At 37.0% G+C, this 25,948-nt stretch overlaps 1 protein-coding gene across 2 annotated transcripts in view; it reads right to left on the reverse strand.

Moving 5' to 3' along the window:
• Positions 1 to 25,948, reverse strand: part of GRM7 (glutamate metabotropic receptor 7) — a 945,741-nt gene that overhangs the window by 459,564 nt on the left and 460,229 nt on the right. For both annotated transcript variants that reach the window (XM_047746126.1, XM_047746115.1), the window contains exons 3-4: positions 10,014 to 10,155; positions 5,857 to 6,011 (exon numbers count right to left, since the gene is read on the reverse strand). In XM_047746126.1, the coding sequence (XP_047602082.1) occupies positions 5,857 to 6,011; positions 10,014 to 10,155 (297 nt within the window). The remainder of the gene's footprint in view (positions 1 to 5,856; positions 6,012 to 10,013; positions 10,156 to 25,948) is intronic.

Below are 25,948 nucleotides of genomic sequence, written 5' to 3' on the forward strand. Positions count from 1 at the left end.
AGAGGGTATCATGCTTAGCGAAATAAGTCAATCGGAGAAAGACAGCTATCATATGATCTCCCTGATATGAGTGAGAGGAGATGCAACATGGGGGGGTTAAGGGGGTAGGAGAAGAATAAATGTAACAAGATGGGATTGGGAGGGAGACAAACCATAAGTGACTCTTAATCTCACAAAACAAACTGAGGGTTGATGGGGCGAGGGGGGTTGGGAGAGGGGGGGTGGGCTTATGGATATTGGGGAGGGTATGTGCTATGGTGAGTGCTGTGAAGTGTGTAAACCTGGCGATTCGCAGACCTGTATCCCTGGGGATAAAAATATATGTTTATAAAAAATAAAATTAAAAAAAAAAGTATTAAATTAAAACACTAAAAAAAAAAAAAAATATTTCCTGGAGCGATCACAAATGAGAGCCTGGAATTCCTGGACGTGGTCTTTCTACTAAATGTTTTAGAACACAAAGTCAAAGAGAAACCATTTTGGACATATCTTTCCCCATCCTGAGAAAATTTTAAATTCCCATAGAAATGCAGTTGTTTGCATATTCAGGTATTACAGATAGTTTGAGATAGAAGAGACAAAAAGATAAATTTAGCTTTTTAAAAATTTACTATGTCTCAGATCCTCCAGTAAATGCTAAGGAAGTAGAAGCAAAGATGGCTAATCTCAGGGAACCCAAGGGCTGTAGGCACTGCCTCCAATGTTCAGATTTTGGATCTAAGTGTTATAGTGAGCATGGTTATGTCTGGTGCTTGCTGTAAAGGGCATATGTGACACATTTTGGACTTGGAGAGCAATGAGCTTGGTCTTTGCAGGGTAGAGTAACGCTGGAAAAATTAGGTAGTCTTTTGAAAAGATTAATGATTTGATCTATCATGAAGAAAAAATTATTTTCCAGATCAATAAGAAATAGGGAAATGGGAAACCTTGGTGGGTTTTTACCAGTGAAAGAATCTGATATGAATATGAACCAGGAAGCTAGAGTAGGCTAGAGAGGCTCAAGCCACTGGCCTGCACCAACATCCTCCTAATCTTTGTTTTGACCTGCATTGTGTCCTGATCTCTCTTCTTCCTTTGTATCTCCATAATTTACAGGCTGGTCTTTCATGGAAAAAATACGGAAATTGATCTAATATGATATTTTCTTATTTACATTTTTCTTCATCATCACTTATCACCTCTGAATTAAGTAGGCACCTCCAGGAGAGCAGGGACCTGGTCTAGACTGTCACTTGCTATATCTCACTATTTAGGTTGGTCCCTGATACCCTGCTAGAGTTTATAAACTATTTGTAAAAGATTCAATAAAGAAATTGCCATGACACCAAATAGGCAATCCTCTTACTTCTTTCTTATTACACAGGTGATAGCTCTAAAAAGCAGATATGTTACTCAGAAATAGCCCTGTGATTTAAGGCAATGCTTTCTTTCTTGTCGTTTTCTCCCATTCCCCTAACAAAATCTTGTGATATGTGTGGAATATTCTAGGTACTCAAGGAAGGCTAAAGTAGGACACATCTAAATTGGAGCCAGAAATATTTTAGTTCAGCTCTTCATAGCTTTGATCTCTGGCTTTAGGAAAAATAAAGATTTCATTTCAATCTTGAATTAAAAAAGCATGAAATAACCAAGATTTTTTTATGCCAGGTCCAGAGCACTTTTTGTCTCTCCTACATATACTGCAGATTTAATTCAGGAACCAAGCTGTTCTGCAGCCCCATTTGAAAGTATCACCAATAGTCAGAGCCATTTTAGTTAGCTTTGAAAATCCACCCTTCATTACGCTAGCTCCCTAATGTTAATGATGATGGCTGAGATGAAAAGATGCTGGTCCATGATCCCTGTTGACTATAATTAGAGGATGCTTTGGACACCTATTCTCAGAGAAGCAGAGCACTTTGTAGAGCAAAGAGTTGAAGGCAACATAGGCATTTTTTTTTTCTCTGAAAACTTGTTGGGGGCTGGAGAGGATGACAGAGAATCCTAGTTAATGGGGCAACAGAAGAGAGAAACATGCCAGGGATCCCTTGGCTCATCAGACAATTCAGAGAAACTAAATATTACAGAAGTGTTTTGGCTCAGGAGCTGGAGGAAAGCTGCCAAGTTGTGGAGACATTCTCCAGATATCCTCTGACTGCCGGGCAGCCATTGAGGCCACAGCTGACCTTTCCCGGGCACAATTCCTATCATCACCCAATTGAAAGGGGGAAAAACAACACACTTGGCTAGCAAACACAGAGGCCCTTTATTCTATAAATGAAGAATAAATACAGATAAAAGATAAAAGAAGATGAGCACTACTTTCACAGAGGCCGTGTGCTTGCTAGCAATTTGGCCTAAAGCAATTTATTGTTAATTATTCATGGAGATAGAGAAGAGACCAGCCAAAAATTCAGAACTTTGCTGAACATGGTCAAAATATAAATCTAAAGAAAAGAATCATGTTGATTACTGCTTGGCCTCTTCCTGTTTACATCTGTACATATAGCATTATAAAACACAAAGATACAGGGATAGAGCAGTGTTATAAACATTTGGAGGATATGCCACGGCAGTAGAAATCAATATAGAACATTCATCAGAAAGAAAAAAAAATAGACAGGAGAGGAAAACTTATTTGCTAATACAGAATGTGCTTGATTATTACTTTCATTTGTGATATTTCATAGCTTGGTTCAGAAACCTTAGTGCAAGTGAATATATTTCTTTTTTTACTTCCTCAGGAGTGTGTCACTGTAAATGCACAGCCACAGTCTTGATGTCTCATCTCCTGGGTGAACAAATCCATGCTGTTCTTTGTAATAATGTGCATAGACAATATTGGTTAGACAGAAGCCACACACACCAGCTACCAAAAAGTCTTCATTTCTATCTGGTTAAGGATGGAGAGTTTTGTATAAAGAGTTGCTGCTCCATCACATCCCAATGTTTCTATTGCTAACAATATTTCTCTTTCATTTTGTTGTTTGGGATTCTCTCTCTCTCTCTCTCCATAGATATATATATATATATATATATATATATATATATATATATGTGTGTGTGTGTGTGTGTGTGTGTGTGTGTGTAAAATTTCCTTTTACAGATTTAGGATGCTGTTTGTATCTGACTTAAGAACTCTGTGTATCCAAGAAAGAAAGAAAGAAAGAAAGAAAGAAAGAAAGAAAGAAAGAAAGAAAACTCTGTGCATCCCTAAATACATAAATACATAGCAGGAATTTTTTTTTCAAAAATTTATTAAAAACTTCAAGATACATAGTAATTTCCATAAATATCATGAAACTGGAGTTGGTAACCATGGAGTATGGGCATCCATGTCTATGCAGCATATATAGCTAAGGAAGAAAGGATCTTAGTCCTTTCTTGCTTGCTTTGGCTCTCACCCAACTCCTACTCATCACCTCTTCATAAAGTCACCTGAGTGAACTTTCTTTGATCACATCCACTTTTCAGATGCTGCCCAAACTTTCAGAATAAAGAACACATTCCTTAGTATAATTTCAAGACCCTTCATAATCCAACTCAGGCCCATTTTTCTACTATATTTTATGTGAGGACCTGAGGTAGTCTGTGATTCCTCCATCCATTCCAGCATCCAACCACATCCATCCACTTAAAAATTTGCCATATGGGGGCGCCTGGGTGGCTCAGTTGGTTAGGCAACTGCCTTCAGTTCAGGTCATGATCCTGAAATCGTAGGGTCGAGTCCCGCATCGTGTTCCCTGCTCAGTGGGGAGTCTGCTTCTCCCTCTGACCCTCTCCCCTCTCATGCTCTCTCTCACTCACTCTCCTCAAGTAAATAAATAAAATTTTTTAAAAAAATCTGCCATATGTAGGCCAAGATCTAAGTGCTAGGGGTACAATGGAGGGGTTGCATAAGAGATATGTTTCCAGACAGAGACAACTAAAGAAGTGCTACAATGGTAGGGGTCATGTAGGATGCTGTAGAAGGAATAGAAAGGGCTTCTAACTCAAACTTAGCTGGGGTAGAATAGTCACTTGTAGCCTCCAAGGAAAATTAATATCTCAGCGGAGACCTAAAGGATAGAAAGGAGCCAATCAGGCCAATGGTGTAGTGACTGGAAATCTGGGGGAGAAAAGAATTCTCCCAATGCATTGTAAATGGGAACACTTTTTTTTTTGTTTTTGTCTTTTTTTTTTAATTTTTTTATAAACATATAATGTATTTTTTATTTCCAGGGGTACAGGTCTGTGAATTGCCAGGTTTACACACTTCATAGCACTCACCATAGCACATAAAGAACTATAAGAATTTCAGAACCATAATGCAGGACTATTTTGAAGAATGAATTATTTACTGTTACCCCAGTGTGTCCTTCACTCTTCTGTTCCTGCCCGGTAGGTTAGGAGTACAAGACATTCTTCTCATTGTTTGCTGGATGAACTTCAAAGTCATCATTTTACCTTCTCGCAGGAATATCCTCCAACTAACACCCTCACCACTGGAAAGACACTTCCACAGTCTTTCCTTTGTGCCCTGTGGTATCTATTCCATACTGCACTTACACAGTATCTCATTTGACCTAGTCATTAGCTATTTTTGACACCTTCTCTCAGCCCTGTATGCTTTGAAGTTAAGAGTTTTGTCCTTATCTTGTTTTTTCAACTTTTGTAACAGAGCAAGACACACAGCGGATACTCAAAATTTTGAGTAAAAAGGAGTGGAGATAGTTAAAATGTTGTCTTTTATTTCTGCAACCCATCTGCAAGTGCATTGGTCTGTGTTATAAGATAAGCAATCTTCTCAGGACACGTTCTGCAGAATGAAATGAATTCTAAGACTCCCAAGGAACACATGGGTGACTCATGGGATCTTTATCTACCCCCGATAACACAGAAAGGCAACAGTGACAGAACCACAACCTGGCTTGTTTAAAAAGGTCTCCACAGACCATGCAGTCTTCTGGGGAGAATAATTAATTATATTGGAGTGGAGACAGAATGGAAAGAAATGCAAATATTTGATCCCCTTTTGAGTAAGAGGATACAGGCTTTTTTAATGTGCAAAGCCAGCATGTTTTAGGGAATCTTTGGAGACCTGGCCCATCAGAAAAAAAACACAAAGAGCAGCAGCAGAGGAGCTCCTTTTCTTTACAATATCTTCTGTTAGAAAAAAGTTTTCTTTTCAAATTAAAGGAAAACGTAAATTATAATCAGCAACTTTTGTTAGATCAGAAGCATGCCAATAAAAGCCCTCTCCTCCTTCTTCCTCTTAAAGAATCATGAAGCAGCAAGGAAGGCAAGGAAAAGAAAGAGGGCAGTGATTTAGGAAGGCACAAGAAAGAGAAAGAGAAAGAGAAAGAGAAAGAGAAAGTGAGAGAAAAAGAAAGAGAAAGAAAAAGAGAAAGAGAGCAAGAAGAAGAGACCCATGAAGACAAGGTGGTGTTAGTGCCCAAGAGAAGTGGTATGTTTTGCCATCATAGGCACTGCAAGAAACCCCACAAGGTAAAGAGGGAAAGGATCCCTGTAGTTATCCTGCTATAGAATGGATAAATTGCAAAGGGAAAATATTCTCTCAGAAAATTCAGTTCACTTAAGTACACTTGGATTGTGTTATTATTTTACTTATTAATGGTAATGTTCTTCTCTCGGAAAGCTCTGGTGTCATAATGAAAAAAAATACACTAATTATTATAAAAATACATGATCTCTTCAAAAGAGGAATATCAACAAAAGAACAGACAAGATATATGGCTTAATTTGCATTTCATGGCTACATGTTTGAAATTATACTGCATAAATTATGTAAAAAACACCAAACCCTCAAAGAGACACATGATTTAGCCTGGCACAAACCACTCTCTTAGCATGTTTTACAACTGAAAAAACCCATACCTTCTACAGTTGCTCGCTTGGGCTGAATGGTAATGGCTCCTTCTGCAATATCTTCATGCTGGTGCAGTGGGTTGATTTTGGATCCCCAGCTGTCTGATCCTACCCAAAGAAAATGGCCCACTTGGTCAGCTCTCTTGGCTGCTGCAAGGATCTGCCTGTGAAAAAGAACATGACACATTATATTAATAATAAGGAGCAGCTGCTGAACATATATGTATTAGTAATGAAGCAGAAGAAAAGCAAGCTACCAGTTCTCAAAAAGTAAGTAATCAATGGCAAAAAAAAAAAAAAGTATGCCTCAGGATTTATATCTTGCTTATATAAAGAGATCTTATAAACCACTAAGAAAAATAATCAATGCAGCTTGAGGAAAATACACAAGAAACATTGAAAGTCAAAAGATAAAAGGAGAAATATAAATAACCAATAAGCTGGAGATAAATATTCATACAGATTAGAAAGGAGGAAAATATAAATTAAGGAAAGATAATCACATTTGGTTCTCATGTTGGCCAAAAGATTTGTTTTGTTTTGGTTTGGTTTGTGAGTTTGGGCATGGGGCTGGAGAAATGAGTGCTTGCATTCATTGCTGGTGGTGTGTATAATTTCTGGAAAGCAACATGCCAATCTAAATTAAGGGTCTTAAATTATTAAAATAAACATGTATGTTATACTTGAAAATTTTACAGCCCATATTCATAATAGAAATAGTACACAAATAAAAAGGGCAACAAGGCAAATAAAACAAAAGGAAACTAATCATTCATAGTAAAGTTATTAAAATTTTTTTTTGAAAGAAGTAGATAAGAGGTAATTATAGATCAGAAGAAGCTACAACTAAAGCTCCTTTGGTGGGCTGTACCACAGGAGTAGCAGTTTCTTTGTTTCTCAAGACTTGGAGATACTAAGTACCACAAAGGTACGTGGCCAAATAAAGGAGAATCGGTTGAAAGGTTGTATATAAAATAGCAAAACCTTAGGTTTCTTTCTTTTTCTTCCAGGCAGAAAATGGAATGGTAATTTAGTAATAAAATTTTAAGGAATAGGTTCTGATATTGTAAACATCAAAATACCAGAAGGTTGTGAGTTAGAGATGGAGAGTTGAAGGTGAAGGGAAGGAAGGTAAGTTAAATTTACCACTAAGTATTGAAATGGTAAGATCCTCTATGAAATCTACACTTCTGCTGACAGAATGTTAGAAACTAAGGGAGTGTCACCAGAGGTAGAAAATAACTTTTCTGGAAAAATCTGGACCACCCTAGAAAAAGAATTTTATATACTGACATAGAGAGACCCTCTAATAGATGGCAACTTGATGTCTGACCAGTCCACCAAAGGTCTGAAGTCTGAAGGGACAGGACTCTGCTGTTTGCATCAAAGTATTTCCAGTCATATTTTAATTTTTTAATATGTGCATGCATAATTTTAATAAAAATAAATGTAATCAATTATTTGTACCCTTGACCTAGAGATATGATTTCTACTAATCTGTCCAAAGGAAATGATCAAATACTCTCTCAAAAACATACGTTCATTACTGCAGACAGCCTCAGTGCAGAGCAGCAGGGAACTGTCTGAATAAATGACAGGGAGGATAGACTGGTAAACAATTAGAATATACTGAGTAAGATTTCCACAAGCACTTGTTAAAAAGAAAAATCAATTTAAAAAACTGCAAGAGGGACGCCTGGGTGGCTCAGTTGGTTGGACGACTGCCTTCGGCTCAGGTCATGATCCTGGAGTCCCGGGATCGAGTCCCGCATCGGGCTCCCAGCTCCACGGGGAGTCTGCTTCTCTCTCTGACCTTCTCCTAGCTCATGCTCTCTCTCACTGTCTCTCTCTCAAATAAATAAATAAAATCTTAAAAAAAATAAAAAATAAAAAACTGCAAGAGATTATACAACTCATATATAAGAAAAAAGCTGCCTAGATGTTGCTTGTACGTGTGTATATACACACAGGAGTATAGAGCCATCTGAGAGCACAGAAAAATAATGATAATACACAATGTATTGTTAACCTAATATTCCACCTGGAAGACACTGCTGAGATTGAAGAAGTTGCAAAGGTGGTCAGAAGCCAAGTAAAACATGAAAAACGACAAAACTACATAAATGCAAAAAGTGGATGTTCACTTTAATATAAATGGAAAAGTGTGGGTTTATTGACAATGATAAACAAGATTAAACCATTTAAAAATACTTATGGCATCAAAAGTGACATGTGAATTACAAAAAGTTGGAGATAAAAAGCAGGAGATTGTTTTGGGGGGAAATCTATGTATGTTTAGAAAGAAGTGCTGGCAAACATTAACCCAGAATTTTATGCTATCTCTGAGTATTGGGATTGCAAATTTTATAGGAAATTATTTAACTTTATTCTTTCTAGATAATCATGAGACAAAGTAAACTTAATAGCTCCTTTCAATAAAGAGCAACAACAAAAAAAACTTTTCCTTTTTCCAGTAGATATACAGTAGCTAGGTATTATTTTTATAATCAGAATAAAGTATTCCAGAAAAAGGATTCATCCTTGTCTTAAATCCAAATTATCAGGCGCCTGGGTGGCTCAGTGGGTTAAGCCGCTGCCTTCGGCTCAGGTCATGGTCCCAGAGTCCTGGGATCGAGTCCCGCATCGGGCTCGCTGCTCAGCAGGAAGCCTGCTTCCCTTCCTCTCTCTCTGCCTGCCTCTCTGCCTACTCGTGATCTCTCTCTGTCAAATAAATAAATAAAATCTTTAAAAAAAAATCCAAATTATCGGTACCCATGACTTACTTTGCATTTATTTTAGCTTTAAAATATAGACATTACTGTCTTCTCACTGCCATTCTCTTACAAAATATTTGAAGTTCTAATGTTCTAAAAAATCTCAAATTTCCCATTTACAGTGTAAATCTTCTGAAAAAAATAAATAATATAACACTGTGAGTTAACAGTACTCTTCAGACATCCATGTATTTAAGATCATGTTTTGGAAGGAAATTATATATGTACTTAAATGTTATCACTGTGGTCAAGAACTATTTCTGCTATCACTGCTATGAATCACAGTATGCAATAATATTCAGCACACAAACCCCAAAACAAAAGAATGAGCATACTTATTGAGCAGATTGCCTGCATTTTTACATCCTAAATTAAAACTTCACATTACCTACAAGTCAGGAGTATTAAAAAAAATTAGTCATCAGAGCTATCTGTGGTAATTTTTTATGTGACAGGTACAATGTATGTGAAGATAAACACAAAGCCGCACTTATCAATGTATTACCTATAGGAAAATATATAAAATATTTATGAAAAGCATTTATGAGATAAGAAAGATATCAACAGAGATGAATAAGATACAAGCCAAAAAAAACAAAAAACAAAAAACCAAAACCACCAAAACAGCAACAACAACAACAAAACAATGACCCAAGAGTAATATTATGAAAACAAAATCTTTTAAACAACTATAACTCAAAGTGTAGATGAAAAATGCCCTAAGAGCAACACTGGAGAATTTTTAAGGAGAGAAGTAATACATTTAAGGGGTTACCAGAAACAGTTTCTGTCTTAGAAACACATTCTGGGCATGTTATCTTCTAAAAACAAAGGTTAACTCTACCTGGCTTGGCCAAGAATGCAAAGAATGAGGAAAAATGGGGAGTCGAGATTCCAGTCGAATTTTTGACTCCAGGGAGGATCGAGGTAAGAAAAGAGAGGAATAAATGAATTAGAGACATACTGGTAGACAAGGTTGGTTTGGAACATACTGGGTCTAAAGCAGTAGCAATACAGCCAGGATTATATGACTTTTTTTTTTTTTCTTTCCTTTTACGTTAAGAGGAACCATTCTTTGGATAAAAGTCTGTTACATTTGGATATATTTTTAATAAAAGAATCTTTAAAAGGTCTAGTGGTTTTCTCTTTTTACAAGTAATTGAATACATTTATTTTGCTAATAGAGGGGGAAGACATGACAGCAACACAGTGCTGCTACCATGGTTTGCTATAACTACTCACGTAAGGGAGAAAGCACGAACAGACTTTGCCACTGTGTAATTATAGATTTGCTTTTGTGCTATCTTTTCCCCTTTCTCTGCCAGTATCCTGATCTTTCTGTCTCCTAAAGTTGCAGCATGCATATTAATTAATTTCACCAGTCATCCTTACTTTATATCCTCATCGTTGGCAAAAATCACGACGGCCCTGGAGTTGGGGGTGTCCAGGAGCTGTTTGATAATTCTATCAAAGTCAATAGTTCTGTCTTTGCGTTCTTGGGGGATTCTCACGGACTGTGCAATGCAGAGCCCACCTGTTTAAGAAAAGAAAGCAGAATGTCAATAAAGTTCCCTCAGACATACCAAAGGAACCAGGGTGAGTAGCTGGGGAGGAGAGAATTTTGAATTCTGAGTGCACAGCACTCCCTTGGTGATGCTGAGTGAGGAAGGCTTAAGATGTCATGCTAAGTCCTGAGCTGTTATTCATACTTGGTGCACCTTCCATGACATTGCACAGCCTGATTTTCTTAGCACTGCACTTGTATGATTAAGGATGCCCAGGAACACCAGTGATAACAATTGTGGGGAGGTAGATTTAGGCTGACAAACTGGGTGGGGGAAGGTCTTTAAAATGAATGCAATATACCACAAGAAAATTGTAATCAATACACTACAGTAAAAATGTACTGAAAGACATAAAACTCAGGTGAATTTCTGTGGCTTTTCTGGTGTTTGCATTCCCAGGACTTTTTTCACCTTCATAGTCATCCCAACTTTTAAAGGTCAGAGCCAATGGAATAAATCTAAAAATAAAACAACAACAAGAACACCAACGACTGTAAATCAGAGCAACAAACTATGAGTGACCACATACAATGTGCCGAACCTTCAAATATGTGTTTTATGTATATTATCCCATATTAAAAATTTTTAAAGTTATTTAGTAACATGTATTTTTGGTTAGAACATAAGGGGATTAAATAGAAAAATAGATTTGTTGACTCCAGACTTCTCAGATCTGTGATGATATTAATTATCATTACAAATTTCAAGACAGGGTAACATGTAGCAGTTTACTAAGCAATTGATACAGTCCTCGCTACCCCACCTCTTGCTTACTAGCAGCCCCTGGATCTAGTATTTTATAAAATACACTTTTAAAAAAGGCTGGTATAGGTGAAAGGGGTAGAGGGAATACTTGTAGAAAGGTAACAACATCCATCCAATGGACAGAAGACCTAGAGGTCAAGACAAATGGATAAACTTGTTCTTGTAATGTGCTGGGGAGGTAGTTATTGTCAAGCTTACACCTCGAGCATGGACAGCTGGGTGAATGGTACTAGGCTTCCACAAAAAGAAAACTATGAACTCTAATCCAAACTTGAGCTCCATTACACTTTTAGCTCAATTAGTGTTAGCTCTCTGTAAGTGGCTCTTAATTTTCAGTATGCATAAAATCTCTAATGGTCATTTTTCAAAATGTAGAGTTCCAATAAAATTACCAACCAACTTGACCTAATTAACATTTATAGAACAATCCATAGGACAACAGAACAGTATACATTCTTTTCAAGTGTAAATGGGACATTCATTAACCATACTCTGGGCCATTAAAAAAAACAATAATAACAAATTTAAAAGCATAGAAATTGTACAAAGTATGTCACCATGCCTAACAGAATCAAACTAGAAATTAATAACACTTGGAAATTTGAAAACACACTTCTAAATAACTTGTGAGTCAAAGAGGTATTGTCAAGGGAAATCTAAAATATTTAAAACTAAATGAAAATGAAAGTGGAACATACAAAATGTATAGATTACAACTAAAGTGGTATTTAGCAGGAAATACATAATCATCAAATGCTTATGTTAGAAAAGAGACAGCCAAAATAGAAACCTAAGCATCTATTTAAGAAATAAGAGGGAAAGAGAGCTAACTAACCACCCTCCCAAAAATGCAGAGAGGCATGATAAAAGAGCAAAAAACAATGAAACCAAAATCAGAAAATATAAGAGAGAAAAAATCAGTAAAATTAAAAACTGCTTCTTTGAAAAGATTAATAAAATAGATAAATCTCTAGTCAAAGCTGACAAAAAGGAAAGAAGTCACAAATTATCATGTCAGGAATAAGAGGAGCTAACCTTACTGATAGATCCCACAGACAGCAAAAGGTTGTAAGGGAATATTATAAATTATTTGATACCAATATATTTAGCAACTTAAATGAAATGGATGAATCTCTTGAAAGACACAAACCATACAAACTGAGGGCAGAGTGGATAATATTAATAGTTCTACATATATTAAAGATAACCAATTCATAGACACAGACTCACACTTTGAAAAAAAAAAAAAAAAAGACTCAGGCTCACATGGTTTCACTGATAAATTCCACCAAACAGTTAAGGAAGAAATAAAACATGATTTAGATATAACTTCTAACTGAAAATAGGAAAGGAGAGAAAATAACTCATTTCATAAGGTAGCTATTACCCTAATACACAAATCAGATGAAGATATTATTAAAAAAGACCAATATCATTTATGAACATACTTAAAAAACTCATACAAAACCAAGTGGATTTTACTCAAGGAATGCAAAGTTGATTCATTATTTGAAATTCACTATTTCATTATTCATTATTTGAAAATCAAGCATTATAATTTATATATGCTTAAATTAATAAGAAAAACCATATGATCATCTTAATACATATGGAAAAAGCACTAAACAAAATTCAATATACATTCATGATAAAAACTAAAACTGAGGATTAGATGAGACCTTTCTAAGCCTAATAATAGGCATCTACAAAAAGCCTAAAATAAGCATCACATTTAATAGTAAGAGATGACAAGGCAATTTTGTCCTATCTTAAAACTCTTATACAACATTGTACTGGATGTCCTTGTCAGAGGAATAAGGAACAAAAAGAAAAGAAAAGAAACAAAAGACAAACAGCTGGCAAAAGGAAAAAAAAAATTCTCTCTATTTGCAGATGATATGATTGTCTATGTAAAATCTTCTAGAATTAAAAGGTGAGTTAAGCAAAGTTGTGGGATATAAACTCAAAATACAAAGGTCAATGATGTATCTACAGATCAGCAATGAACAACTAGGATTTTAAAGGAAAAAAATATCATCAACAATATTACCTAAAATGTGGTGTTTATGTATAAATCTAACAAAATATGTATAGGAGCTATATTCTAAAAACTATAAAACATGGCTGAAAGAAATTTTTAAAAATCATTTAAATAAACTCTTCCCAATTTCATCTATAAATTCAATGCAATGTCAGTCAAAATCTCAGCAAGCTTTTAAAAATATGTATCGATAGCTAATTCTAACATTTATACCAAAAATGAAAGGAACCAGAGTAGTCAAAACAATTGAAAAAGAGCAACAAAATCGGTGAACTTGAACTACGTAAATTCAAGACTTACTATCAACCCCAAGCTGCAGCTGCAGTAATCAAGACAGTGTGGGACTGTAAAAAGGACAGACACTTAGGATCAATGGAACAGAAAAGAGGTCCAGAAATAGACCAACACAAACATAGTCAACTGATTGTTGGCAAAGGTGCAAAGGAAATCAGTGGAGAAAAGATATTCTTTTCAAAAACTGATGCTGAAAAAAGTGATATTCATATATAGAAATAATCTGGACAAATACTTCATGCTGCATGTAAAAATTAACTTCAAATGGATTGATAGACCGAAGTCTAAAATATGAAACTATTAAACATTTAGAAGGAGACAAAGAGAAATCTGCAGTGGTCTTAGCTTTTGTAAAGAGTTTCTGGATATGAGATCAAAAGCACAAACCATAAAGAAAAAAAAGATAAATTTTATGCAAATTTAAAACTTTTGTTCTATGAAAAATAGTATTAAGAAAATGAAAGCACAAGCCAAAGACTGGGAGATAATCATACGCCTAATCAAAGACTGGTATCTACAATATATAAAGAACTGAAACTCAGCAATAGAAAAAAGGAGGAAGTAGGCAAAACATCTAAATAGACACACGCACAAAAATAGATAGCAATTAAGCACAGGAAAAGAAGCTCAACACCAGTCATTAGAGAATTGTTAATTAAAACCACAAAGATATACTACTACAATACCTACTAAGACAGCTTTAAAAAACAGCAATATCAAATTCTGGAGAAGATGCAGAGCAATAGGAATGTTTGTTCATTCCTATGAAGGGAAGGGATGTACAATGGTACAGCCACAGTGGAAATCAGTTTGGCAACCCCAAAATGTTAAATATAGAGATAACATAACCAGCAGCAGTCAGTTCCAATCCTAGGTACTTATCCAGATGAATTGAAAGCTTGTGCTCACACAAATGTGCACACAAATGTTTATAGGAACTTTATTCATAATCACTAAAACTGGAAACAACTAAGACATCTGTCAACAGGTAAAGAGATAAACAAACTAGTACATGTTTACAACTGAATCCTACTCAGCAACAAAAAGGAACTACTGATTTGTGGATGAGCATCAATACATTTTAAAAGCATTTTGCTAAGTGAAAGAAGCCCCACTGAAAAGGCTACATATTGTGTAATTCTGTTCATATGAACTTCTAGAGAAAGCAGAACTATAGGGGTGGAAAATAGATCCGTGGAAGCCAAGGGTTGAGGGGAGGGGTTGAGTACAAAGGGACCCCACAAGAAAATTTGGGGGTAATGGGGAAGTTCCATATGGTACTATGGTAGTAGATGCATGACTCCACAAAACCTTAAAAACAACACACCATGATAACCAGACTTACGCAAGATTTAAAAAATCATCCAGGATGTCAGGGGATCCTAGAGTGGAATGTGGACTGTGACAAATGAATTTAAGTGTATTACTAACATATGAGGAAATTTTACTGATGGAGATGAGTAGAAAATAAGTTGACCTAAGTAACTTAAAAATTGTGTTTTGAAAAAAAAAAAAATTGTGTTTTGACTGGAAACTCTAAAGCTAGAGAGTAAAAGAACTGAACGTAAAATGGTACTTTGATTTGTATATTGTTTGCAGGGATATGAGTTAGCAATTCTGGAACTGCTTTCCATGCTCGAGTTGAACAAAACAGTAAATAAATTGTAGATAACATGAGCCAGGATCCTCACTGTAAAGAATTTATGCACAAGCAGAAAAGTAAGGCTAGCATGCACCATGTGGTGCCAGAAAGGGTCTGAACTATCCGTGGAAACTCACGTTTTAGATGGATGCTTGTTTCCATGGGTTACTACACAATGTCCACTGAGAGAGCTTAGAAGCAATGACGTTCCAGAGCAACCAGCCCTCCTAGGACCCCAGTGTTGGTTTCGAAATCCCACCTTTCAACAAAAAGATGGTTCTTTCTCTTTGAAGAAATGGCTGATTCTAAGGCTAGGGCAGGACAAACACAAGATGAGCCTACAATGTCAGGAAGTAAGAAGAACACAAAGGAAAAAGAAAGTTATGGGCACATCAATAGGATACAGGTGCCACCTAAAAGCATGTCCAGTGAGCAAAGCTAAAACAATATGAAAAACAAAATAAGAAATGATGGTATTAAATGATTATCTAAAGAATACAATACAGCATTTCAGTATGAGACCATACTGAAAAAAAAAAGACTAAATAAATATATAAATAAGAGAGAAGGAATTAATTTTCTGTACAGAACAATTCCAAGTAATAAATGTAGAAGGAATGAGAGAAATGCAATATCACCCTGAGAACACTATAGTAATAACGCTGCACAAAAGAGGCACTGATAGATGCTCAAGTTAGTGTGGGAAACTGTAAGGAGATGCAGAACATTTATATAGCTTAAATGTTATTTCCCCCCAAATATTTATTAATTACTCTGGTGGTTTTAACATATGCCTACAACTTCTTTGATCCCCTTTCTTCAAAGAGGTGGAGATTAATTCCTTTACCTTTGAGTTAAAGCCAAACTTGGTGACTTGCTTCTAAAGAATATAGGAAAGGAAAAATAGTAACTTTGGAGTAGAGAAATTCCAGACAGTGGATCACTTTAACTGGATCATTAAGTTAACAGCACTACTAAGTAACGAATAAGGTGCTGCTGGCTGATTTCACGTCATCCCTGTGATGATAAGGGCACCCATTTGTGTTTTAGTCTTCTCCCAAACCCATAACCTTCATCTAATCATGAGAAAATATAAAAATTCAAACTGAAGGACATTCTGCAAAACACCTGACTTGTGCTTTTCAAAACTATGAAGGTCACAAAATAAAAGACTGAGAAACTGAAAACTGAATTGGATCTTGAGACGGAAAGACATTCATGTAAAAACTAGCAGCATCTGAATAAAATCTGTAATTGAGGTAGTAGTATTTTTTCCATTGAGGTATGTACACTGGCTATTTGAGATATTAATTTTCGTGGTAACTTGGGGAAGGGAAGGGTAGAGGGGAATTCTATCTTTGCAACTCCTCTGTACATCTAGAATTATTTTGAGGTATACATATATATGTATACATCTACCTATCTACCTATCTATCATCTACTCATGTAATCTACCTATCTACCCACGTACCTGCCCAGGTCTTACCTCTGGAACACTTATTTAGTAAGTAGTAAGTAGTACAGCAGGTCCAAGGATTTTAGCAAGAGCTTTAGGTGAGTGATTCTTAGGCATTAGTTCACCTAGAGGACTTGTTAAAACACCCATTTCTGGCCCCACTTGGAGAGATTCTCCTTCAGTGGGTTTGGTAAGGCTTGTGAATTTGCACTTCTAACAACTTCTCCAGTGATTCTGGTGCTGCTGGTCTGGTGGCAGCCAGAGACCACTGCTCTAAGTGAGACGGCTGCAGGTGGCTAGGGGAGCAGGTTCTGAGAAGCACTGGCTTGGGCACTCCAAACTGACCAGCTTAGGCAAAAGTAGCATACTTGTATACATATTCTAGTCAAACGTTTTTAGAGAGCTCTTAGGAGGGTGAGATAGGGAGAAGGAAGGAAGGGAAGGATCATTATGCTTTGTTACAAGGTTTATAATAATGCAGAGAGAGAGAACAACAGGAGAAATCCCTGGGACTACAGTCTCCATGCCATAATTCCTCCAACTCTGGAAAACATCATGGAGTATGGAGAAATGAACCATCTGCAAACTGTCCTGGGGCTGCTAGGGAGAAGAAATGGCTACTTTACCCACCTTCTCAGCAGGAGAAGGGAATAATTCTGGTTGGAAACCCAGCGTCCCATCAGGATTCAATTACAGCTGAGCGATTAAGCAAATTAGAGCAAACTCCATTTGGCGATGTGATTAGTGGAGGGGCGGTCTGCACTCACGGATTTAGGGCCCACCCAGTGCACACCGAAGGAATCCATGCATGGAGCTCTGCATTGCAGAAATGAGCTGCTCGCCCCTATCATACAGAACTGCCCACAGGTGTGCAAAATCAAACAACTCAACAGAAGGGAGAAATTGGCTATTAACATGTTAACGGGAGCGAACATCTGCATAAAGCTAAAATCTTAAAAAGAAAGAAGATAAGAAAACAAAGGATGAGAGATAAACAAGCTGTTTTGATCTTCTGTTCTTAGAAGGCTTGAGCTGTGCCTCATAGAAAGATGGTCACTTCATTTGCTTCATATTTATAAGGGAATGTGGTAGACTGAGAATTTTAGGTATATTATACATACATGACTTCACCTCAAGAATTCAATCGAAAGTGTATCATGCTAGAAATGTGTCATTGTGAGAAAGTAATGCAAGTCTTATTTATATTTCAGCAAGGAATGAAATGGTCTGCACAGATGCACATGCATGCCCACACACTTGAGGCGTCCTGATAGCAGTTAGCTTATTTTTCAACAACGGTGGTAACTCAGCAGTCTACATTCTCTGACTTTGACCATCTTTTCTTCCTAAACTGCTGTCCTACTGAATGCTGACTTTCTCTCTATGGTTTGTCTTTCAGCTTAGACCCTCACAGTGGATTCAGCTTGCCTGCTGTTAACATCTCGGATGTAATTGTGGTCACCAAAGCATACAGGCAACTTATATCCAGAAAAATATTTGTTCAACATCAAGAGCTTAAGAATCTCACTTGTGAGGGGCATTTCATAACTCACATGAAAAGTAACTGGAGTTTTATGGTGCGGGTTGGCATTGACACTGCCAAATTAATTTTCACTTCTGTGGGGAGTAAACATACAGGAAAAAATGAACAGTTTCATCATAAATGGTGCAAATGAAGAGGCATGTCACAGACAGGATAACACCATTCATGACATGCCAGCTTTATCTAAGAAAGCCCACTGTCAGTGGCTTGAGGGGGGAGATACAAGCCACTGAGGTAATGGAAAGAATTTCAGAGTCCCGGAAATCAATCTGCTTCTCAATTTGAAACTGGGAACTGGTCAGTTTTCTGTCTGCCCGTGGTAGCTAGCAATCTGTAACAGCAAGAAAAACGTCAGAAGTTAGACCACAAATGACTTCCATTAGAAATATTTTTCTCTCTCAAATGAGAATGGATGCTTTTCCATCTAATAAGCAGAAGCAATAGGAAACCATTTAACATTTGCTGCTCAATCCTGTCAGAGGTTATACATGATACAGTTCTACTGATGATTTGCTCTATTATTTAGGTCTGCCAATTCAATTTAGAAAATATTTATTGAGACTTTTGTGTGAAAGGCTCTCTAGGATTTTTTATAGGAATAATATATGAGAGCAAAAGGAGCCTGAGAAATAATCTCATCTAATTCCCCATTATGAGGGGAGAAACTGAGGTCCAGAGGGTTTAACAGTGATACCAGCAATCATAGTTGAAGGATTGGAAATCACTGAATTCTATGTGTCATATACCATTCTAATGTGTTACGTTACTGACAGAGTCCATGGTCATACAACCATATGAGGCAGGTGTGCTAACATCCCCATTTAGACAGGAGGAAACAGAGGCATTCTGAAGTTTAGTAACTCATCCCAAACCATAAATTTAATGGCAGAGAAGTACTATAATTTTCACCTTCATGCTAAGTGATAATACAGCATTCTGGTCCAAATCAAGAGGAGGAGAGGAGGGCAAATGTTATATAAGAAAAAAAAAAAAAAAAGGTGGACATCTTGTTAGAGGAATCATCAAAGGCCTTATGGGGGAACTTAAGTCTTACATGGGTTGTTTCACATCTGGGGGGTGGAAGAGGGCATCAGTGGAAAAATGGAAGAATATGTAATGAAGGGAAGAAAGAGATCAACTGGAAAGGTAATTTTGGATAAAACTGTCCAACTGTCCATTCCCTTTCTTTGCTGACAGATACCTGGTGCTAAGGGAAGTCAGCTAGCCATTCCCAAGCATCAACCCATCATTGATCACCATCAAAGGTGCCTATTCTGTTTTCAAATCTCTAACTTCTTTTCCAATAGGAATGACCTTGTTACTCATGAAACAGACCACACTTTTCTGGGGACAGTTCTGAAAAACCAAAACTGAGGGGGCTGTGGGGTTAGAGGGGGTGAGGGAGAGAGAGAAAGCCTGTGCTTCCTCCAGCATTTTGGATATCATGTCTGGAACATTTATTGTCCTTTCAGCATCACTGAAAAACATGAAAAATGATGAAAATGAACACAGTAAAAATAGTAAAACAGAAAGCTAGAACCAGAATCCCTGAAGTCATGCATCCTTGGGCAGAAGAAATAGTGTCAGTAACCACTGACTCAGGGACTTCCTGATAAAAACCAACTTTTTAATTTAAATTACCAGCAATAGATTTATGTTATTTGCAATTGAATACATTACTAATTTATCCTTGCCTTCTAAGAATTCTCATCCTTATATAAAATGGAGAGAAAATTCCCAGAGTGAAAGAATTTCAAGGAAACATATCAAGCAGAAGAGAGACCAGGGCTCACCATGGCAGTAGAGAAGCTGGGAGAAAGGGACTGACTGGCACCTGCATGTATTTGTGGATGAAACTTTTAGGTAGGAGAGGGAGACAAAGGGAAAGAGTAAGGATTCCCATGGAAATTAGAAACAGTACCCAGGATTGGAGGAGGGTTGAGCAAAGATAAGGTGATGGAAGCATATCTGGTGGAAGCCTGGGAGTTAGGACTTCAGGGTTCTTGTTTTTCTTAGCCATCAACTCTCTATTTAATCTTTTTTTTTTTTCTATGTAATATTTGAGATATCATTGTCCTTTTCAGGATTGAGAAGGGGGAGGAAGGAATGGAGGAATGGAGGAAGGAATGGAGGAATGTCCAGGAAACAAGGATAGATGAACACCCCAAGAAAATGCTCAGCTGCCAGAGTATAAGCAGTATTTTGGGGAGCATGGAGAGATTAACTTGCCTGGAGCAAAATAGGATAAAATGCAGTAGTTAGACTGGTGGGCTTGGGGTTGTATGGCACAAGACTCTGTAACAAGAAACTCAAGGCTTGGGCAAGAAATCTTCTGTTTATGGCCTGCTGGTGAGGAGGGAGCAGAACTCATGTGCTACCTATACACAGTAATTCGACCTTATTCCATCACGTCTTTCAGCCAAGTGATGTCAGACAGCAAGTCTCAGTTAAATATGTTCAGGAATTTCAGTGGCTTCATTTTGCCTGAGAAGAACTTGCATCTTACTTTGAGAGACATGGAAACTTGAAGCAATCTTGAACAGAATCATGTATATTCTAGCTGACTTGATCTTAGAACAACCCTCCAATTGTAAAGATGGTGAAAATGGTATAGAAACAGGAAGCGACTGACCAACTTGCCACCAGAGCTGATGCTCTGCAATTAGCCTTTTTGATTCCTGATTTGATAATCTTCTGGCTGGTGATGTTACCCTGTGGGTTGCTTTATTTGCCATTTTCACAGCCAAGCATTCATTCACTCTATTAAACAAAATATTTACTAAGCATCTGCCATTTTTTTTAAAGACTTTATTTATTTGAGAGAGGTAGAGAGAGCACAAGTAGGCAGAGCAGCAGGCAGAGGGAGAGGGAGAAGCAAGCTCTCTGCTGAGCAGGAAGCCCAATGCAGAGCTTGATCCCAAGACCTTGGGATCATGACCTGAGCTGAAGGCAGATGTTTATCCGACTGACCCACCCAGATGCCCCAGCATCTGCATGTTTTAAGCACTCTCTTAGTTGCTAGCGATATAGAAATCAAAACAAAAGACAAATATCCTACTCGTTCACATGAGGATACATACTAATAAGACAACTTTTCTTTCTAATTCTCTTTCAGAACTGTGCTGGCCTCTGAGAACCCTCCGAGTTTAGTTTACAACCAAAATCCCAACATGGAACTAGTTTTTCTCAACAGCTGGCATCTTGTCAGGTTGTGAGTGAGTTAATCGAGAAAGTGCTCTGATTCAGGAAGCTTTTAGAAGGCAAGTTGTTCCTTTCCTGGAACAAGAACTAAGAAATTGGCTGATTATTTCCCATGACTGCTTTTCCCTGTGGCTTGAGCATGCTTGGGTGTCAGAATCAATTGTCACTTGTCTCCAAGCAGCAACTCTGTAAGTATATCCCACTATGCATCTCTGGACAACAACAAAGGAGGTCAACTCATGAGTCTAAAACATGACTGATATTTCTGAACTACTGTTTGCATTTGTTCAGTTCTCACTTGGGTGTGTGTCAAAATGGAGCAATGAAGCAGGCCAATTTCATGATTGATTTTAAATCTTGAAAACAAGGACATAATAGGATATCATATCTGTGTGGGAATCCATCCAGAGAATTCAAATTTAGTGGAAATTTAGGGCAGGCATACACACGTGTACACAAACACACACATACACACACTCACAAACTAGTTCATATTCTTAGGACAGTAGTTCTAAAGATATGCTCTTAGATTTGTGAATTCTTTGCAATCTGTGTGTGTATTTCTTGAGGTACTATACTCTAGTAATTTAAAAAAAATCATTTCCATACTATTATCTTCCATGAATAAATTAATAAGGGATTTCTGTCATTCTTCATTGGTCATTTCACGAATTGGTTACTATCTTTTCCCCAAAATAATCCTTTTTATTGGTCCAAAGCTTTTTTAATTCATCCATTCTTTTTTGAATACCACCAAGTATTATAAGACATAGTGGAAGTACTTATAGATGAGGGGACAAAAGCTTGGAAATTAAGCCTATTTGCACAATACTATATAGTTAAATACAGTACCAAGAAAAAAACTGAGAGTTCCTGACCCTTCATCCAGAGCTATTTCCCTCCCTGCTCTCAGGAATTCTGATGAGATTTCCTCCACCTCTGGGTCCCTTACTCTCTTCTCTATCACATTTCTCTCAATCAATCTATCAAATAGAAGAAATGGGATGCTGATAGCTCCTATGACCTTCTAGTCTATCAAACTCTCCTGAAAAATAAACATTTTTGTGAACACGTTTACATTAATGTCTCTTCATTTAATGAATCAGTGCTGATGTAGGAAAGACATTAAGGTTCAAAGCCAATGGTCAAGAAAGAATTCTTGAGATGTCTTTGGTGCAAAAAGGTGGTTTTATTAAAGCACAGGGACAGGACCCTTAGGCAGAAAGAGCTGCACTGGGGTCATGAGGAGTGGCCCATTATATACTTTCAAGTTGGGAGGGCCTTTAGGGATAGTGTAAGTCTCCAAGAAAGTTTAGAAGCAATGTTTCCATGACCTGAGGGGGCTAGCTATTTGGAAAAAGTTCATTTATTCACCATCTAATGAAATCTTAGTTATGCGACCCTTCAGATGTATATTGGTGGGCCATATGTTTGGGGATGATTGCCAACATTTTTCTTATGGGGTTTAGAGATAAAGGAAATTTCTAAAGGAATATTTCTATGTTAAAGTAGACTTACAGGATTATGTCTCAATCAGAAAGGATGAATACCCAACTTTTGTATCAACATGGAGGGGACTGGAGGAGATTATGCTGAGTGAAATAAGTCAAGCTGAGACAGTTAATTATCATATGGTTTCACTTACTTGTGGAGCATAAGGAATAACACGGAGGACATTGGGAGATGGAGAGAAGTAAGTCGGGGGAAATAGGAGGGGGAGACAAACCATGAGAGACTGTGGACTCTGAGAAACAAACTGAGGGTTTTGGAGGGGAGAGGTGAGAGGGGTTGGGTGAGCCTAATGGTGGGTATTAAGGAGGGCACATATTGCCTGGAGTACTGGGTGTGGTGCATAAACAATGAATTTTGGAACACACCCACACCAAATAAAATTTAAGTTAAAAAAAAAAGTAGACTTACTGGATCCTTGTTGGGGTGGGGGTAGGGGAGATGGGGCTAGGATTGCCTTCGACCCTTAGAAAAATGTTAACATTGAGGCCATTGAGTCCCTAGAGGAATGTCACTCGGCCTATTTCAAAGACTTATCAATGGGCTGTAGGTAGTAAGGAAATTTAATGATTTTTCTTCTGCCTTTGTTTCCTACATCAAGTGCCAGATATTTTAACCCAATATCTTCAAACAAATGATTTCATCCCTTTTGGTCTATCCTTAGAGGATTAAAAAAAAAAAATGATTGAGTCTTATCTTGTCAATAAGAAAAGAATAGTTTGTACTTAGATCTCTAGGCTTGGTCTTCATGATTGATGAGATGTTTAAATACACATAATTCAACTTTGTAAAGAAATATAAAGAAAGCATTACTTTTATATGAGTAACCCCATCGATTTGGATAGCAGTTTGCCACACTGGATGAAAAAATTATAATTATATGATATGATTAGCTATCATTGAAATAGTGACCTCTACATGTAAATGATAAATTGAACTTTAAGAATTATGCTACTTCAGCAATGGCCACGGTTGCCAAACTGTGGAAAGAACCAAGATGCCCTTCAACGGACGAATGGATAAGGAAGATGTGGTCCATATACACTATGGAGTATTATGCCTCTATCAGAAAGGATGAATACCCAACTTTTGTAGCAACATGGACGGGACTGGAAGAGATTATGCTGAGTGAAATAAATCAAGCAGAGAGAGTCAATTATCATATGGTTTCACTTATTTGTGGAGCATAACAAATAGCATGGAGGACATGGGGAGTTAGGAGAAGGCAGTTGGGGGAAATTGGAAGGGGAGGTGAACAATGAGAGACTATGACTCTGAAAAATAATCTGAAGGGTTTGAAGAGGTGGGGGCGATGGGAGGTTGGGGGAACCAGGTGGTGGGTATTAGAGAGGGCACGGACTGCCTGGAGCACTGGGTGTGGTACAAAAACAATGAATACTGTTATGCTGAAAATATATTAAAAAATGATATAAAAAAAAAGAATTATGCTACTTTTCACGTGTTTTTCTACAGCTCTCTTTCTCTTCCCCTTAGTATCTCTGCTAAGATATATCAGTACTGCTGCAAACTGTTATTCTTTTAACAGTTGGAATGATACACATATCAATAAAATACATGTTTAAAGAATTTGAGCATCTATCATTATTAAATAATTCTTGCTACTTATTAATATTTATGTCCAAACCAAAGAAGTGGAAACACACTGAATCTGACATTTGGTGGCTTTAGAAATGTGTCACCCTCACCATTTTTCACAAAGCCCAGAAAAAAATATTTTCCCTCCTCATTGAGAAGTGTGGTACTTAAAGCTTTATGCCATCTGACACTTCTTTATTCACAAGAGGTAGATGAAGATGCTGGTTAACAGCACAGTCTTCACCTATATGACCAAAGCAGGTAGCTTTGTATAAATGCTTCCCAAGGCCTAGGAGATGAACTGTACTATTGACAGTAAGGAGCAATGAATTCGATGAACTTTTCAAGGGTCTTAGACTCCTTCAACTTTCAATTGGTCTGCCTTTGGAGAAATCTTGTTCCCTTCCTTTATATTTTCTTTAGAGAATTCCCATAAGAAGTCATACTACAAAATGGGCCAATAAGTTGGAAAATTCAATACTTTCTGAGTTCTTAAGTCACTTAAGAGTTTGAAGAATTTATCCTCCAGATATGCTCATTTATTATTTGCAAATGAGATAAGAGCTTACTGAAAGGATTCTTCTGGAAATCAACCTCCTTCCACAACATCAACCATGCTGGTTCTAGAAGGGGCTTAAGTCCTCTGTCTAGAAATCAGGAAACATATTCCTCTACAATCATCTTCTAAGTGATTTACCCAAAGCTGCACCTGATAAAGACAAGGTTCTATTCTGGGAAGGTGCTGTTAGTGTTAAATCAAAATGACTTTTTTTTTCATCGTATTTGCAAATATAGTTATCTTTTGTGACATAATCACTTTTTTATTAGTTGATAATAGCAATGACAAATCTCCATTCTTAGAATATATTCAAAAGAGAAATAAATAAAATCACACCTTTAATGACCTCGATATAAATTTGATCAACCATTTGCAAATCTTGAAAGAAGAGAAGGCATGTAAGCAGATATCCTCAAATCCTAAAAAAAAGACAGGAATGATCAAAGAAAACGTGATCAGCTTTTAAAGCTTTATGTTTTGGGTCACCAAAAAAAGTTATCATTTTCACCTTTGACTTCTATATATTCTCAAAGGGTGATTGAGATAAAGTAAAATACATAAAAATTAAGTGTTATGTACCATGCATGAAAATAGAACCAATGATTCTGAAGAAGCTGGGCCTAGAAATAAATTGCTTCTGATAAACTAAGTTTCAGGCTGGTATGAGAGCAATGCCTATAAGAAAAGATGTTGTAGAATAAATATTTGTAGCCAGCACATGATTTCTACCCAGAGTGAGAAATCTGCAATGACAAATCCTCAGGATTATCAACTGGCCCGACAAATGACAAATGATATCTTGAAATGTGATTGCACAAAATACATTCTAATAAGTGGAACATTAAATGTTTAGTGTAAAATATTAAGAAAACACATGTAATTACGACAGAGACTATGGGTCTTAATTTAGGTTGAACCTTTGTGATTATGTGAGCTCTGAGCATTCCCTAGAGGGGAAGGCACACATTTTTTCTCATTCAAATATCTTAATTAGAGGTTAGGATCAGATCCAGGTTGCTACCCTTTTTGACAGTGCTATGACTTGAAGGAACCAAAGGAACACACGTCTAAAGGATATGCTATATTCACACATGGTTTGGATTCAACCAATGTTACCTGCAAAAGACACCATACGGACCTGGGCTCCAAAAGCTTT

The sequence above is a fragment of the Lutra lutra genome, chromosome 1, assembly GCF_902655055.1.
Source record: "Lutra lutra chromosome 1, mLutLut1.2, whole genome shotgun sequence".
In the NCBI taxonomy this organism is placed as follows: domain Eukaryota; kingdom Metazoa; phylum Chordata; class Mammalia; order Carnivora; family Mustelidae; genus Lutra; species Lutra lutra.